The sequence below is a fragment of the Tauraco erythrolophus genome, chromosome 6 (assembly GCF_009769465.1).
Source record: "Tauraco erythrolophus isolate bTauEry1 chromosome 6, bTauEry1.pri, whole genome shotgun sequence".
Taxonomy (NCBI): Eukaryota; Metazoa; Chordata; class Aves; order Musophagiformes; family Musophagidae; genus Tauraco; species Tauraco erythrolophus.
The window spans coordinates 23,164,039-23,180,291 of record NC_141470.1 but is presented as its reverse complement, the minus strand read 5'-3'; the positions used below and the strand labels follow the sequence as shown (position 1 = coordinate 23,180,291).

Genomic DNA, 16,253 nt, shown 5'->3' with positions numbered 1-16,253 from the left:
ACACTTTTCAAAGTAAATATTTTCACAAGACACGCCATCAGTCTGAAACCATAAATGCTATGTGTGCACTAAGTTCATGAGTGTGCATTATACCTGCTGTGCTGGGAATAAACCCAAGAACTCCAAAAAGAAGCCATCACTTGTTAAAGGAGCACTAGCTAAGGACTTTATCGGGTCAGTTCATCATGTGTGGGGATCAGCAGCAAACTGCAATACCACACGAGACTCTTACTGTGTGACAAACGGCTTTCACAGCTCCTGACTACCAAGCATCCACATGTATTGCCTTTGTGAGAAGCACCATAATCCTTCTCCTATGCAACAGGACTATTTTGGAGGCCAGACACTTGAACTGAGCGCAGCCATCATCAAAACTTCCTCAGCCTTTCTCCTTGTGTTCCTAGATGCCCCGCGAAGACAAGTCCTGCACACAGGGCACTCGTCGGACAGGCTCATCCATCAGCCACAAAAAGGAGGGAGTCTGTCTCACGATGAATGGTCTACATCTCTTTCTAGGTCCCCAAGCACATTCTTTGTCAACAGCCTTCCTCTACCCCTCCTTGTCTGTGGAAAGACTTGATGAAAACGCAAGCCTACCCTGAGACGTGCCTCTTACCCTGTGATGGAAAGTCCAATTCAAAAGTGCACAAATGCCGTGCAAGAACTCATCATTGGGCAGTTTCACCTATTTGTTTGCAAACATCTGATTTAGAGAGCTAATGCCTCAAGAATAATACACACTCCTCCTTTTTCAAGGATTTGCACAATCAGACTTAATTTGATTTCTGGCTGCCTTGTGCCCAAGAGCAACCACTTACCCCACAGACAGCAGAGCAATCACTGTGCAAGTAACTGATGAAGAATTGCACAAGGTAATCACTGTGCTGTTGAGCTGTTTTCAAATAAAATGGACTGATAAAAAAAGGTAACTTGTGTTTTCCCCAGTGCTCACTTTCCAGTAGCCTGGTTCTGCTTTTTCTTAGAATCAGAAAACAAACAAGTACCTTAATAACGTTACCTAAAGCTACGAATCCACTCAGTTCAGTGTTCTGATCCTACAGACATATTTGTCTTTATCCTCATATGCCTGATTATTTCAGTAGTAGTGAAATGAAAAATTACACACTACTCCATCACTGGTTTAGCCTGATCAGCAAGTTGTTAGCTAACAGAAACTTAACCAGATCTGTACTGGTAGTCGAGTACAGTATTTCAAATTTAACAAGCATTTCTCGTGAAGATTTAAATATAGTGAGATCGGCCAAAACCTGCCCTTCTCTAACCACTATCCATCACCATGTACTGACGTATCCAGCATGTCCCTCTCACTCCCAGTGAACACGAATCTCCTTCAGCGAACAGATAAGCCAGCTCTACAGCAAGCCTAGCTTCATGTACTAAGTTTAACAAGCAGATTAAACAGAAATCCCCATAATCAAATGACTTGTCCCTTTATTCATTTTAGAGAAATTAGCATGCAGAGTCAGAGAGCATACATGCCACACAGGCTGCCCAGACACACACCCTTCTCTCGCTCTCTGTACCTCTGACTCTTCATAACAATTGAAATGCAAGCAAGTTATTGATGATCAAGTGCTTAGCCACGTTTTAAACTGAGGACAGAGTTCAGCAAATCCATCATCAACTTTATAAATGGAGAAGCGTAGACAGAGTTCACCCACTGCCCAAACACAGACTCAAAACGTGCTACCCAGCCCGGCAACTGAGGCAAGCACCAAACCACAATTTTGTTCTATTTGGAATATGGCACAGGCGTTTTTTTATTAATGACAGCATATATGTGTTTTTCTTCCTTATCTGCCAGTGTTTCTAGCAGCTGAAGTGAACACTGAACCCAGAATATCCTCCCACCTAATCCCCCCCCTCTATTTTGGGAGGGGTTTCTTTTTTTAAAAAAAAAAGTTTAAAAAGCAGTCAGCAAAACCCCTACAATCTATGAGCTTGACAATAAAGCTTATGGTGCTTGTAAAGGTCCTGTGTGCTTGAAGTACATACTTACATTCTGCAATGGTGAGAGGTGGGTAGGTTAGATAGAAACCCACCAGCTCAGCTGACAGCTGATTAAGAAGGTTGCTGGAAATAGTCCCATTTAGAGTTGTGCTTTGATTGTTCACTACATAAAACAGAGTGACAGCTTGGGAGACATTGGAGGTGTTCAAAATCTGAAACAGAGGTAAAGAAATAACATGTAGCTGTGTTTCAGCTCAGTTGAGAGAAAAATTAAAAAAAAAAAGCCAACAACCAAAACCAGTGCAAACAAACAGGGAAAAAGTTAACTTGAACAATGGATTAGATACAGCTCGCTCAACACGATTGTGTAAAACAGTTTGCAATACTTTAACTCCTACTTTAGCACGTGCAGAGTTACTGGAGGACAGCACTAAGCAGAAAAGGTGCCATCAGGACTAAAAATATTTTTCCTTGTTTTTCACCAGGAAATGTATAGATGAAATGTTATCATAAAAAGTGTTCAGTATTTGATGCAGAGGAATTAGGCCTGTATGTCTTGCTCTCTTTGCTGCCTTTCTAGTGCAGTTATCTAGACCTACACCTTTTCCATATATAATAAAGGATATCTTGTCTCTTCTGTTCATACGATTACTGGCTCTATTCCCCACTTTAGAGCTGTGCCAGTCTCTTCCTGAGCCCAAATCTGATGACTGCATTTAAGGACCAATTCTATACAGTGAGTGCTGGATCAGATCCTCAAACACCAATTTTAAGCAGGAAGCGGAGAAGCAAATGCAGGGCAGGAATGGAAAAAAACGTTTTCTCAGAAAACTCACGCCCTAGGACAAGAAGGATGTTTTTTGGCTGCTGTTACTGTAGGTAGGGCTGACAACATTCAGCATTCATGAATGTTATTTAAATACCCCATTTTTATGATTTGGACAAGTAAAAATATAAAACACGGTATAACAAAAGCATCAGAAGAAGAGTTTAAGGTCAGACCAAAGGTCTGCCTAGCTGACATTCACTTAGAAATGGCCAGGAGCAGATAGTTGGAGAATGAGCACAGGGCAAGAGGACAGGATCCTTTTCTGCAGTGTAAGTTTAGCCTACAGCTATGGTCTGAGACATAGCTTATATGCTTGGGTTTAAAAAGGGTTGATGACTTTTTATTCTCTTATGTTGGGCCAATTGCTTTTTGTAACTTTCATACTTTTTCTCCAGCTACATTCAGCCATCTTCAAGATCTTATGACCCACTGTGTAAAAGGATTTTTCTTTTTATTTAAACCTGACTAGTTCTGTTACGGAAAACTCTAAATGATCACTCCTGATTCACTACACCACTTATGGTTGGAGAACTATGGCTGATTTAATTTCTCCTTGCATGGAAGTTGTTTCATGCCTTTTACCCATGTTGCTGCCGTTCTTTCTACTCTTGCAGTGCAGCAATGACATTTTTCTGAACTGGCTCCATCTGCTCCCAAACGGTTCCTCAGTTTTCAGTTAATCTAAAACCCTCATACTATTTTCTGTTGCACTCACTTAGTCTTTTGCATGGTACCAGAATAATTTCAGAAAAATTTATCATGAAGATCACATCCTTGAGCCTCTTACTTCCCAGTTTATATCTTGCCTCCAAGACCTCCATCCTATCACTTCCTAAGTTGGCAATACCCACAAAAACCACGACTACCATTTTCTTCTAGGGCTCTTTACAAAATTGCCTCAGTGCTTTGTAAGATCTACGACTTCTTCTGTGAGCAAATTAGCCACCATGAAGGTCCCCTCAGCAACACAGGTCCAGCTATTGAAAAGCTTGACAATCACTTTACCTGCTGCAGTAGGTCATCTCTTGCCATGCACTTTTCTGCCTCTCTGAGCTCCTCCAGTTTGAACAACAGCTGAGACAGTACCAGTACCAAAGTAACTAAGCAGAGCTCTGATGATCAATTTTCTCCTTCTGGTAAGCTACATGCAAACTATTCTGAGGAGTGCAAGTCCATACACTGCATTTTATCACACATCAAATATATATATCATAACATCACCCAGAAGATTATTTATTCCTGATGTATGGCACAGTGTAAGAGTGTTGGCCCACTAAACGTATAAAATTCTGCAAAAATCAGGCCCTTAATAGTGCATTTGGGTCTGTGAGTGTAGAACTGGAATGCACATCAAAAAAAAAATATATATATTCCATTAGCTTAGATCTTACAAACAGCTACACATGACACCATCTTTATACCTGAATAGTCTCACCAAGAGCAACTAATGTGTCAGAATAACATATTCAGTAAAAAGAAATATATAAAAATGTTCTTCCAAATTTATATTTTTATTTGAATGTCACCTAAATTATGGAAACTGCAAACAGTAAAATACACATTCACGAAAATAACAGTAACAGCCTTCCATAAATCATGCATTTATAAGTTTTCCTGCCATAAATAAAACAATCTTATTTCATGCTTATGAAAGTATAAACTTACTTCTGTAGTGGCTATCAAAGACTTCAGGTTGAAATAAAAGCATACACACAGGAAAGAATAACCCAGAGAGTTTGGCAACAGGCACTGGCAAAGCACACAACATTGTACCTGAACTGTTAAGTTGTTGCTGGTGTTTAAGACCTTTCTTTCAGCGTCCTGAAACGCCCTCTGTAACCGTTGCTCCATGGTCTGAACAAATTTACATGACTGTATATTGTCTGTTTGACCGACAAACTGCAGCTCTAGAAAAGGAACAAGGTATTTGTACGTGAACAAAACATTCTTGGTTGCATAATTCCTGTAATGTCTGACCACAAGATGCTCAATTTACAAATTAAGCAGGTGAAAATAATAGCGCATAAGATCAGCTTATGTCATTCAAGCACTGCACTAAACTAGCCTTAACTAAGACAAAACGTAAGAATTAAATTGTATTATTAGAGCTCATACTCTCCACAAACAAATGGAGATTGTTTCTGCAGTGATATATAAGAAGGTAAGACTAGTTCACTCTACAATACCCAGAGACAGGCAGTAAGTGAAATCATTCTAAAATACAAGTTATACTCTTAAATCTTGCAGATCATTTGCTCTTGCAAGACATAATCAATCATAATATCAATTCTCATTCTCTCTGTGCTAGGAAAAACACACTTAACTGGGTAATTGCAATAAGTATACATATACAAACATGTAAGCACACATGTAAGAAATCTTTTTACAGCTGAATACATCATTTTACAGCACTCTCTGCCCTCTCATAGCTTATCCTGTTCTGCTGCACTGCAGCTGCCCTGCACTGATGCTTGCTACAGTACAGAGGGGTGACACAGCCGCCCTGGCTCAGACGGCTGGATAAGGTAAATCCAACAGGTCCAGCTAGAACAACATATACATATATCATACAGTCATGCTTCTCATCTGGTCGTTCTTGAAAGAAAACACACAGGCTACTGCACAAAAATGCCAATCTTAGTCAAGCACATTGGCACGATTCATCCCTAAGGTAAGGCCATTCGTTTCACCACAGCGTCAACGGAGGCGACAGCAGAGACCATGTGGCACAGGGATGTACACACTGGCTGTCCTGCTTGTGCCAGGAGCATCAACACACGGAGCCAATGCAGAGCTTGACCTGCTGCTGTGCCGGAGAGCAAGGGCTGAGGCAGGACACCAAAGGGGAGGACGAGCAGCATCCCTGCACACTGAGCAGTAACACACACACACAACCCCGGGCACAGGCAGGCAGGACCTCGCTCACCTGTTTTCAGCTGGAAGTGATACGCAGGAAGAGGCTTCCACGGCAAGGCCAGGGCCGCCACGGACTGGAGATGTGGTACATGCTGCTTGATGTCTGCCGTGGCGTTGCTAATGCCGTATGCGAGAAGCCTTTCAATTACAGCAGCTGGTATAAAAACGAGCCTGCCCCGTGTAACGTAGTAACCAACTGTAACGTTACTTGATTGCTCCATGATTTCAATCTAGAACACACAAGAGAAACGTTTATTTATTTATTTTTAATTTTGTTTGCAGATCAACAACTATTTGATGGGACTTTTCATCCTGAATATAGCTCCCTTGCAGAGTTTTTATCCTATAATCCCCTATAAACCCTACAGGATCAATTAGTGTCATATCAGACACAGTATTAGCAGAACTTCTCGGAGAGCTTTAGACTCAGTGTGGGAAAGTAACTGAAGCTGGAGGGGAATGGGAGAACACTGTCCCCCCAAAATTCAGCTACGTCTCAACATAAACTGTAATACCAGAGCAGCTCTGGGATGAGACACAGCTGCTGTTCCCAGGAACAAACAAGGCCTACGTAATATCCTTGAAATGGGGAATAGAGTGATACAGAGGTATCACGGCTCATCCTTGTTATCCGGGATAAGGAATAGCAAACAAGGCCTACGTAACACCCTTGAAATGGGGAGTAGAGTGCTACAGAGGTATGACGGCTCATCCCTGTTATCAGGGATGAGGGGCGCCTGGTGAAGATAAAGATGAGCCACAACTGCTGCCTCAGCAGTGATGGTGAAATCGTGTCCTTTAGCTAACAAATCACACCTCCACCCTCCTCTGAGCTGCAACCACCCCTCACGAGAGAAATTTACACCAATCCTAATAAAGTTATGTATGACTAGAGTCACTTGAGCTCCACCTAAAAGAAATGAAAAAAGGTATAAAATGGAAAAAAGACAAAGGGGATGTTAAGGAGAAGCCCCTTCATCTCAACGTCCGGGATCAGTCGACGGGCTGAACCTCTCTTCTCCCCCCCATAGGGACACCTATTGGGTAAGAGCTCTGTGTTATGTGCACTTATTTATTAACATCTTGCTAGCTATTTAGTATTATCACTGCAGTATTTTAATTAAAGTTGTTCTTGTAGTCAGTCACTATGACCGGCTATCTACAAACCTATATTCTGTCATGAATTAAATATATATATATATATATGTTTCCAGAAACTTTTGAATTATTATAAGGAATTTGGCCCATAGTACTACTAGTGTCGGTCCCTAATAAGTGGGCGAACCCTCTGATTCACTGGGCTGCCAAGGGAAGGCAGGGGGAGTCGGACCCAAGGGTCTCGCCTGACTTGGGAAACTGGTATACTGGTCAAATTACCTCCTGTTCGTCTATTAGTGTGGAGTCCCACGATAAGCCAGACGAACCACCCTCCGATTCACTGAGCTGCCAAGGGAAGGCAGGGGGAGTCAGACCCAAGGGTCTTGCCTGACTTGGGACACTGATTGACTGGTCTTTTGACCTCAAAACGTGACACCCAGCCCATGCAAAATGTGCTCCGAATTGAAGCAGTGCAGTATTGCAACCAAAGCTCATGTACCTCTAATTTAGACTGGGCTTCATTCACGTATATATCCTGGGACATTTTACTTATGAATATAAAATCATAGATAATCCAGAGAGCATCCAGCTCCCACTTCATACCTGAAGTTCACTGACTTTGTGCACATCTGTCATTGCAGGTTTGGAGACAGATTCTTGAAAGACAAAAGTTTCCAATATCTGATTCTTCAGCCTCAACTGTCCCTTCTATACTATTTTTCCTATACTGTCCCAGATGGTTAAGCTATCACCTTTACGAGTAGAAATGACAAATCACAACGAACACTCTGTGAGCCAAAGCATGGCTTTGAGTTTTACCTCAAGATTCTGTATTTTCCAAAAAGCCTAAGCCCTGGAACGGGTCCTCCACACCAAGTTTTAGTTGGTTTCCTCCATTAGAAAAAGGGAGCTTCTCTCAAGTTTACGAAAAGGTGGGAGAATGTGTTTGACGGTTTTCATTGCTGCTGCTGAGACTCAGGAATATACAATTCCCAAACCGACTAACATTATCCAAACTTGTAGCAATAGAGCATGGGGACAAAAGTCAGCCTCATGTCCTCTATTTTGAGCAAAATTACTTTTTTCCTTCCCAGTGGCTCAGTGAGTATAACTCATAACAGCCTTGGACTCAGCACAAACCCCTGCCTGAGCGCACGGGAACCTGTTTTGCAGAGAAGAGTGTTCCAGTTATCCTCCTAAGCCTGCTCTTACATGCGGCAACACAGAGGTTTTTTGCAATTTAGCTGGAAAGCAATGAACAAGTCTCCTTCATTTATTTTCAATAAAACGTGCTTTCTCCCTGCTCAGGGTTTTCATCCCTGTGGAATTGCACTTGTCAGGTACTGGGTTTTCAAACCAGGGAGTGGACTGACAGCAGTGACACCCCATTTACCAGCCCTGCTCTTGCAATTGATCCAGGCTGAGCACAACGGCACTCGGCTGACTGTGAACCCGAGTCATTTCTGAGTGGCAAGGGGAGGACGGAACAGCTGTCAGTAGTCATTTCCCAGAACATACCAATAAAAAGTTGCATTTCTCCCTTCTAATAAATAAATAAAATATTTATTATTTATTTATTTATCTCCATCAAATAAAATGGCAAAAGCTTTGGAGTGGTCCTTATATTTTTAGAGCTCCGAGCAGGTGCCACCTATAGGAAAAACCTCAGTACTCCCCTCCAAGAGGCTTCCTGCATCCAGAGATGCCACTGGAGCTCCAGCCAGCTGGGATTCTCTTGGTGGGAGATCTGTTCCAGTGAGATTGTGGAGGCAAGCCAAGCATGCTTACCTGAGCGCTGACATTTTGGTTGAAAGCTTGTCTCAGCACTTGGTTGAGCCCTTTTCTCACGCTCTCCTTGAAGGGATTGCTGATCAGCATCCTCCTCGTGTTCAGAAACAGAACTGTGGAACAACAAAAGTCACATGTTGGTTTGAGACATCACCATGCTACTGTCTGCTTCTTTGAATTGTTGTGCGTTGTGCTAGCTAGGTGGAGACCATCAAAGCAGTTAGCAATTGCAGCAGCTCCAATGGGAGCAAGAAACGCAGCGGCTCAGCAGCGTCCCCGAGTCCTTATTCATCCCATGGCAAGAGCCCTTTGTTTCCAGACTGAGGTCTAATAAATGCAATTTCTGTAGCAACAACAACATGCTGCTGTTCTGAGCGAGGTGTGATGCCACTCGATTGCCTGCGGACAGACCAGTGCAGCATCCCCAAGGGACTGAACTGGTGCTGCAGAGGCAGGACTACGTAAAGGACGTGTGCTTCATACCTTCGCAGCCAAAGTTAAAGAAACAAAGAAATGTGTTACTCCACTGCTGCAATTATTCTCCATTTAGGAAGGGTCTGTACACTAATATTAACGTTATCACTAGCTTTTTTTCTCTTACAACTTGCAGAAAGATTTTTATAGCTGCACTTAAGTACTTTCAATCATACGCTGTATACTAGCTACTTCTATCTTTAGAAATAGTCGTTGTACTTATCATACTACTGATGTAGCTATTTAGCAGCTGCTAAACACACATCAGGTCTAAAAGCTGCTTATTTCATTGTCCTCAGTATCATTCAGTTCTATACAAGATTACAAATCCTTTTACATAGCTATTATTCTTTGCTGATATCTCCAAGATCCACACATCTTCTGGCGCTGTGCTGTGCTACCATAAGGAATCCATATGAAGCCTGAGCAAGGGACCTCTCCAGATCCCTGTAGTTCAGAGGTCTTATGGCTAAGGAAAAGCTGTCCATAAAAAAAAACCAAACAAACAGCTAGAGCCAGAAGTGGTACTGCTCACATAGAAAGCTCAAAATCCTCCTATTTTGAAGCATAAAACTCTAAATACTAACCATTCTTTTCAAGTGAATCTTTAATGATAGAATTAGGCATTCCTATAAAAACAGAATTAGGTCTTCATATGCAAACAGGGCCAAAGACTGAGACAGGTTACTGCACTGTCTTCTTCAATGACAGACTCCTTACTGCCAAGCAGAGACCAAAACATCAGGTCAAATGAGATTGTCCCTCCACACAGGTGGTTCCGCTAGATCCCTGCAGTGACCCACTGAACTTCAGGGCACCTGATTTCACCGCTTTATTTGACACATTCATTGTAAAACCCAAGCTACAAATAAAGCCAACACCATCCTTATACTAGCAACCATGCTTTCATCTGCCTGGTTAGTCAGTGCAGCAGCCTCATCCCCACGTTAATCACTAATGCCCCCACATTTTCTGACATTTAAGTGTATTTCCCACTCATCACCAGTTGCCCCTCACAGACAAGCGAGGTCCTTTCAGCGAATTCAGTGGCCCCACATACCTGTTTTAACCATAAGGTTCCTGGAGAGGCGGCAATCCAGGGGAGGAGCTGCTGTCATGTTAGCTAAAGCGGCTGCTGCTGTGGTTTCGGGAGGAGCAGAGGTGTTTTCCACAGGAGTAGGGGGAAGCCTAGTTGTTTTCGCTGATGCTGTAATAGATGTCAAAGCGGCTGTAATTGTCAGTGGATATGGGGTTGACGTTTTGGTGATTTCTGAACTTGTGAACTTCTGGGTGTCAGTTACTGTTGTTTTTATCTGCCTTGGTACGTGTACTGTGGGTGCAAGCGTGGAAGGTGTGACCGTGCTGCTTTTAGGGGTTATGAGCATAGCTGTCATGTCCACAGGTGATGCAGTTGTGTTTCTTGTTGCAAAAGGAAAATCTGTACGTGTTCCTACTGGCCTTAGATCCGATGCCAATTTTGTGGCAGTGTTATTTTTTGTTAGTGTCAGTATCGGTGTGCTTAAAGCCATCACAGATGGCAAAGGTGAGTTTTCAGTGCCTAGAGAAAAGAAGGAAGAAGCTGGCACTGGTGAAGCTGGAGATGATTTTCTTGTTAGTGGTTTTGCTTCTGAAGTTCCTACTGTAGGTATTGCACCAGAAGATACTCCAGATAACACTGTAATGACAGAATGGGTAAAGTTGGTTGTTGACAAAAAAGAAGAAGGTAGTGGTGTTGGTGATGCATGAACAGAAGTTATGATAACTGACTGCAGAGCACTGGCGGTAGGGGTTTGCAATGGGATGCCCTTGGTAGCTGTGTTAGATACGTTACTGGGAACTAGACTATGCCTTGTAGCATTTGCGTCCCACTCCTCCGCACTAAACGTAGCTGGGTTTTTATCAGACATAACCAAATAACCAGAGGACTCTAATTGGTCATCTGCAAATTCTGGCAAATTTCCAGAACTGATGTCCTCTTCTGTTATAAAACTACGCAAGAGAGTTGAGCTGGAAGGCTTGGCGATGGGAAAGGGGGACTCGGTTGGCAGTATGCTGTGGATGACACTGTGTTCATAGCTGGCTGAAAAAGTCATGTTGCCAGTGAGCTGAAAAGCCAATGTTGGTGATGTGCCTAAGGATTTTGTCAGTAAAGTAATCTTTCCAGCATCAGCAGTTTGTGATTCTAGCGAGCTAGGGAAAGCACCTGCACCGTTAACAGCAGGCACATGTAAAAGAAGAGGTGCTTCATGGTGCGTACTGATATTAATGCCTCCAACAGTTAAGAAATCAGCAACATTTTCAGCTGTGCTTCCATGCTTTTTTTGCAGGTCAGGCACTGTCAAAGCAGTAGCAAGGGATGAATACTGAACGGGAGATGTTTTCAGTGCAAATGCATCTACATCAAATTCTGGAAAACTATTCAACTTCTTTCCAGCGAAGGGTGAATTTGAAATGTTTTGACTAGAGTTTGCATATGCATAGTTTGCTGAAAGGGTGGAGAAGAGCAACTGCTTACTTATATTCATCTTCTTTTGCAGACTTGAAACTACTGAGTATGGTGCGTGGTACTCAGTTTCCAAAGGAAAATTACTTGGAGGAGCTCCTCTTATTGCCATTTTGACTTCAGTTTTTACCGAAGGAATACTAATGCCAGCTGAAGACGGCACTGCTGTATTGCTCCACATAGAAGCTGAAGTTGCCACTTCAGGAGAGCTGACAGGATCTAAATTGCTTTCAGAGTCCACATCCAAAATCCTGGAAAAGCCGGAGCCATGGCTGTCCATCACCATTGTCATGGAAACAAGTGATGGCAGCGTACCCCACGCTAGAGGCATGACAGAGGCGAGAGGCTTTCTATCAACTGAAAGTGAAGTCTGATCAGACTTTAAATGATTTAAAGCCCTTAGAGGTGAATATTCTGCATGTGGAGTCACAACAGTGCGTACTCTCACATTTCTGTCCTCATTTGCAGTTACATCTGGACTTTCTCCAGCACCAGGTGGAAGGCGTGCAGTCACGAAGATATTAGTAGCAGACGTGTTCGTGAGAGCAAGTTCAGGTTTTGAAAGGCCCATAGTGGAAGTAATTAACAGCACTAGATCAGGACTAGTCATGCCTGATTGCAAAACCGTGCCTAATATCTTTGATCCTTTGAGGAGTTTACTGGTTTGGATATCCGGAGAAACTTTGGAAAGCTGAGATCCATAGGGCAGAACACTATTAGTATTAAAGCTCATGGATGTCTTTGCTGTCAGCCCTCTTGTGAGAGGCTGTTGAGCTGTCCTTGCCATGGGAAAGCCATCAGAAATTGGGAGACTATGTGCAGAAGCAGTTGGCAATAGCATGCTGTTTGCCTGATAAACTCCATCAGACAGGTCTTCTGCAAAAGTCTGTTTCACAGCCACCGAGTGCTGCGGTGAAACACTCAAAGGGATTTGCAAAGTATCCTCATCAGCTGCTGCTGCATTGGGACTGTTCGTGCGTGCTATCCTAGTAAAGGTGTCATTTGTCTCCGTTAGCAGTGGAGACTTTGTGCTTGTCGAAGAGGAGTGTGTTGCATTTCTAAAGAGCAAATCTGTTTTGCTTCTAAACACTCGTACTGGCAGCACTGCATTGCGAGCATGCTTTGCATCTGGAGTAAGTGATTTTGGCAATGAAAGAGAAGACATGCTCTCTGTTGAGCTGGAGACCTCAGCCACGCTCTTGGAAGCTGATGACATGAAAGGTGCACTAGCAGAGTCTGTAGTGCAATTAGTTAGTGCTGTGGAAGACTGAGGGTGACTCATTTGGGGTATTAGATGTGGAGTACCCACAGGATGGAAGACTGATGTAGGAATCTCTGCTTTATCCTGAAAAAATGGTGATGACAGAGAAGTGATATCACTATTTCTGTCAGTCAGCGCTGCTTTAAATGGCTGACTGTTTGGTTTTACTCCAGCAGAAGACACATTATACGTACTCTCATTAGGAAACCGTGACAGGCTTCTGGAAGTTACTGGCAGGGAAGACTGATATGTTTTTGACACAGGAATATCAGAGTATATAGACAAAAAAGAGGTCCTTCCTGAAGGAGACCCTTTTCCCACTATTTCTGTGAAATGCATTGCTGCCGATTCAAAGAGATGGAAAGGCATGGCACCAGTAAACAACTCTGGACCCTTTCTGCGATTCACCATACTGGAAGTTATTACAGTGATCATGCTCAGAGGACTATTTCTGCTTTCACTAACCTGAGAGCTGGCTGAATCTGTGTTGAAGAAGCCTTCAGGATCTGCAGACAAAGGTACTTTGATGGGCAGTACAGCTGGTTTAGAAAAGTTGATGGTATGAGGTGACTGAATTACCAATGAGGAGAATGATGGTGATGGAACAGCAGCAAGCATGTCTGATCCTGACGTGCTCTCTTTTGAAATGGAGGGTGTTTCTAATGGTATTAGCTGAAATGGCACAGCTGTACTCAAATGTGTCACTGATGGTGTAGTGGACAATGTGGCAAACATACCAAGTTGAGGCAAACCTGATACAGCAGCTGTTTCATCTGCATCTTGAGATGACGACCTCAGAGGCAACTCGGCTGAAACTTCAGCGGGTTCCTGGGATGCGCTGTTTCCACTGCCTTGATAAAGGGTGGACGACAGATGAATTTGATCTGAAGTCCTGGTACGTGTGCCAGTCAGTGTTGTTTTTATCATCTGAAGCAAGTTCACGTTCTCCAAAGTCTGTCCCATAGAAATATCAGCTACTGAGGAAGTCTTAGTTTCTGTGGAAGGCCGTGTTGGTGATAGTATAGATCTCCAATTAGGAAAAGATCCTGTAGAAGGAGCAACGTTGATATGCTGTTGCCTGATCCCTGTAAAATAAGTAAAATGAGCATATTCTTCCCCAAAAGGAATTGTTGTCTTGCTGTAACAAATCACAATACAAAATGCATTATGTTTAGTAAAATTAGTGAACTTTTGTTTTGTATTCAAAGGGCATAAAAACTCAGAGAAAGTAAAAAAAAAAAATGAAACCACCACCAAAAAAAACAGTGAAAGGTACAATGTGACAGATTATAAACTCCTCAAATAATTTTATTTGGCAGAAGAATAAGGAAAGCTTCCTAGACCATACTATTTCAAAACACTACTTTTAACTAGGATGGTTCAACATACTAAAAGACACCTTCTTAAGCCTGGGACAATTCTTGAGGTTATCCTCAGTCACCCTGTGTCAAAACATTACGTGAGAAGATGGGTTTAGAAGCAGTGTAGAAAGGGAATGGATTTTGACAACCAAGCTTCAGTGACTTGGCATGCAGTCTGACATGGGAATAGAGACAGCATTGGCTGGGTTCCTGTAGGATGCATCTGGAGGTGCTCATCTTGCCAGTTCTAATAATGCATGCAATTATAGACACAAAAGGAAGAAAATAAAGCAGGGATGAACATGAGAAAAGGGGGGCAAGATCCAAAACAAATTAGGAAATTAAATTCCTTTTTTGATATGTGCAGATGTACAACACATCATTTCAAACACCAGCTTACTCTACATTCAACACCATAATGTTCCTAGGCTTTGTTTTCTTAAAATGATTACAGTTATTCTAAAATCATAGCATGGGAAATCTCACGTTCATACTAATTTAAAGATTAAGATTCACTCAAGAGTAAAATTTAAGGGTTTGGGTTTTTTTTTCCCCCCTACCCCCCCAGCAAGACAATAGACCAAAACTCAGTACTGGCACTTGCTACCACACCAAGCTGTCCCCCTTGCTCAGCTAAACAGCACAGTCCCACCCTCCAACTCCAGCGCATCTGGATCAGACAGAGGATGCTAACCTCCTCCATACCCATAATGACACAGAAGAGTAAGGAGAGGAAGACTTTGAGATATACTGTTATAAAACAGGCTGGACATTAGTTCCAGTCACCAATAAACCCAAAGGTCAATAGAGCCAACAGCACCAAAGGGCACCAGCCCGCACAAACAGGAGCCAGCAGCAGAACACCGTGCAGCACAAGAGAGGAAAATGGGTCACACGGCACCTATTTAAAGTTTCTTTCTTGTGATGCCCTTGTGCTACATCGCCCATCGTCCATATGCGCAGGCCAAAGTGGATGATTAGCTCCTTCAGGCTCCCGTGTGCATTCAACAGGAACATGCTGGAATTATGTTCAGTGTGCCATTTTCACTGTACAAACAAAAACAATCCACAAAAACAAATGAACTACAAATCTTCCATTTTACCCCTCTATTTAAGAGTTTTATTAAGCCACGGTGAAGAACAGCCATTATCATCTCTCCTCCATTGAAAGGCAAGAATGAATACAGAATCCAGGAAGAAGTTGTTTCAGAGGAGCTGCTCCAGGACTGGAAACAGAACAGAGCTCTGCCCTTCGAGCAACTAAGAGAGTCCTCAGACCTTTCACTTAACACAGGATAACTCACACAGTCACATTTTGGAGAAAAGCAAAGGTAGGCAGACACAGACCTATCTACAGCAACGAGCAATAAGCAGGCTAAGGAGAAACCAAATCAGCCTTTATGAAGCTGCACCATAAGGTCAGCAGGCTGGACAGAAGGGGCAGAGCGCACCTGGGAACCTGACTCACCAGCACAAAAGTAATGCTTTTGTATTTGCATCGTAGCTGCTGATGTGTCATTGGGGTTCATGAGACCTAAATGACTGGCGTAGCCTCATTTCTGATATTCTATATGCTCTGCCAAATGTTGGGAGGCATGCTGTGATATAGACTGAGTTTTGGTGGCTTTTCCTTCCCTGTTAGTCAAGCAGCTTTTTAACAGAAGGTAGGAAAAAAGATGACATCTATTTTGCTCAACTAGAACAGATTCAAACATATGCTTGAAATTAAGAACTAGACGTCGTGCTTTGCAAAATCAGGCCTTAAGCAACCTGCCGCTTAAATTTCTGTGAGGTCATCTCAGCTGAAGAAGTCATCATTACCCGATCTGCCACACCTCAGCCATCTTGTTTCACCTCTGAACTGAAAGGCTGTACTGAAAAGTGAATGCAAAGCCTTCACAGAGGATTTCATCTAGCACTTAGCGAACACGAGTCCTAAAGCGGAATTAAACAAGTCAATGTTTTCTTGCTTTCTAAAATAGCAAAAGCTGTCAACATCAACCCGCACACAGTCTGCACCAGTCTCCATATATTTCTTCACACTTTAGTTTA

The 16,253-nt window shown here is 42.7% G+C and overlaps 1 protein-coding gene across 1 annotated transcript in view; it reads right to left on the bottom strand.

The window, feature by feature from the left end:
- The window catches only part of KIAA1549L (KIAA1549 like), a 74,383-nt gene extending 62,512 nt beyond the window's left edge, over window positions 1–11,871 (bottom strand). The window contains exons 1-5 of the mRNA XM_086613696.1: window positions 10,137–11,871; window positions 8,603–8,715; window positions 5,727–5,946; window positions 4,574–4,707; window positions 2,021–2,183 (exon numbers count right to left, since the gene is read on the bottom strand). Of these exons, the coding sequence (XP_086469822.1) occupies window positions 2,021–2,183; window positions 4,574–4,707; window positions 5,727–5,946; window positions 8,603–8,715; window positions 10,137–11,871 (2,365 nt within the window). The remainder of the gene's footprint in view (window positions 1–2,020; window positions 2,184–4,573; window positions 4,708–5,726; window positions 5,947–8,602; window positions 8,716–10,136) is intronic.
- Between the last annotated feature and the right edge of the window lie 4,382 nt (window positions 11,872–16,253).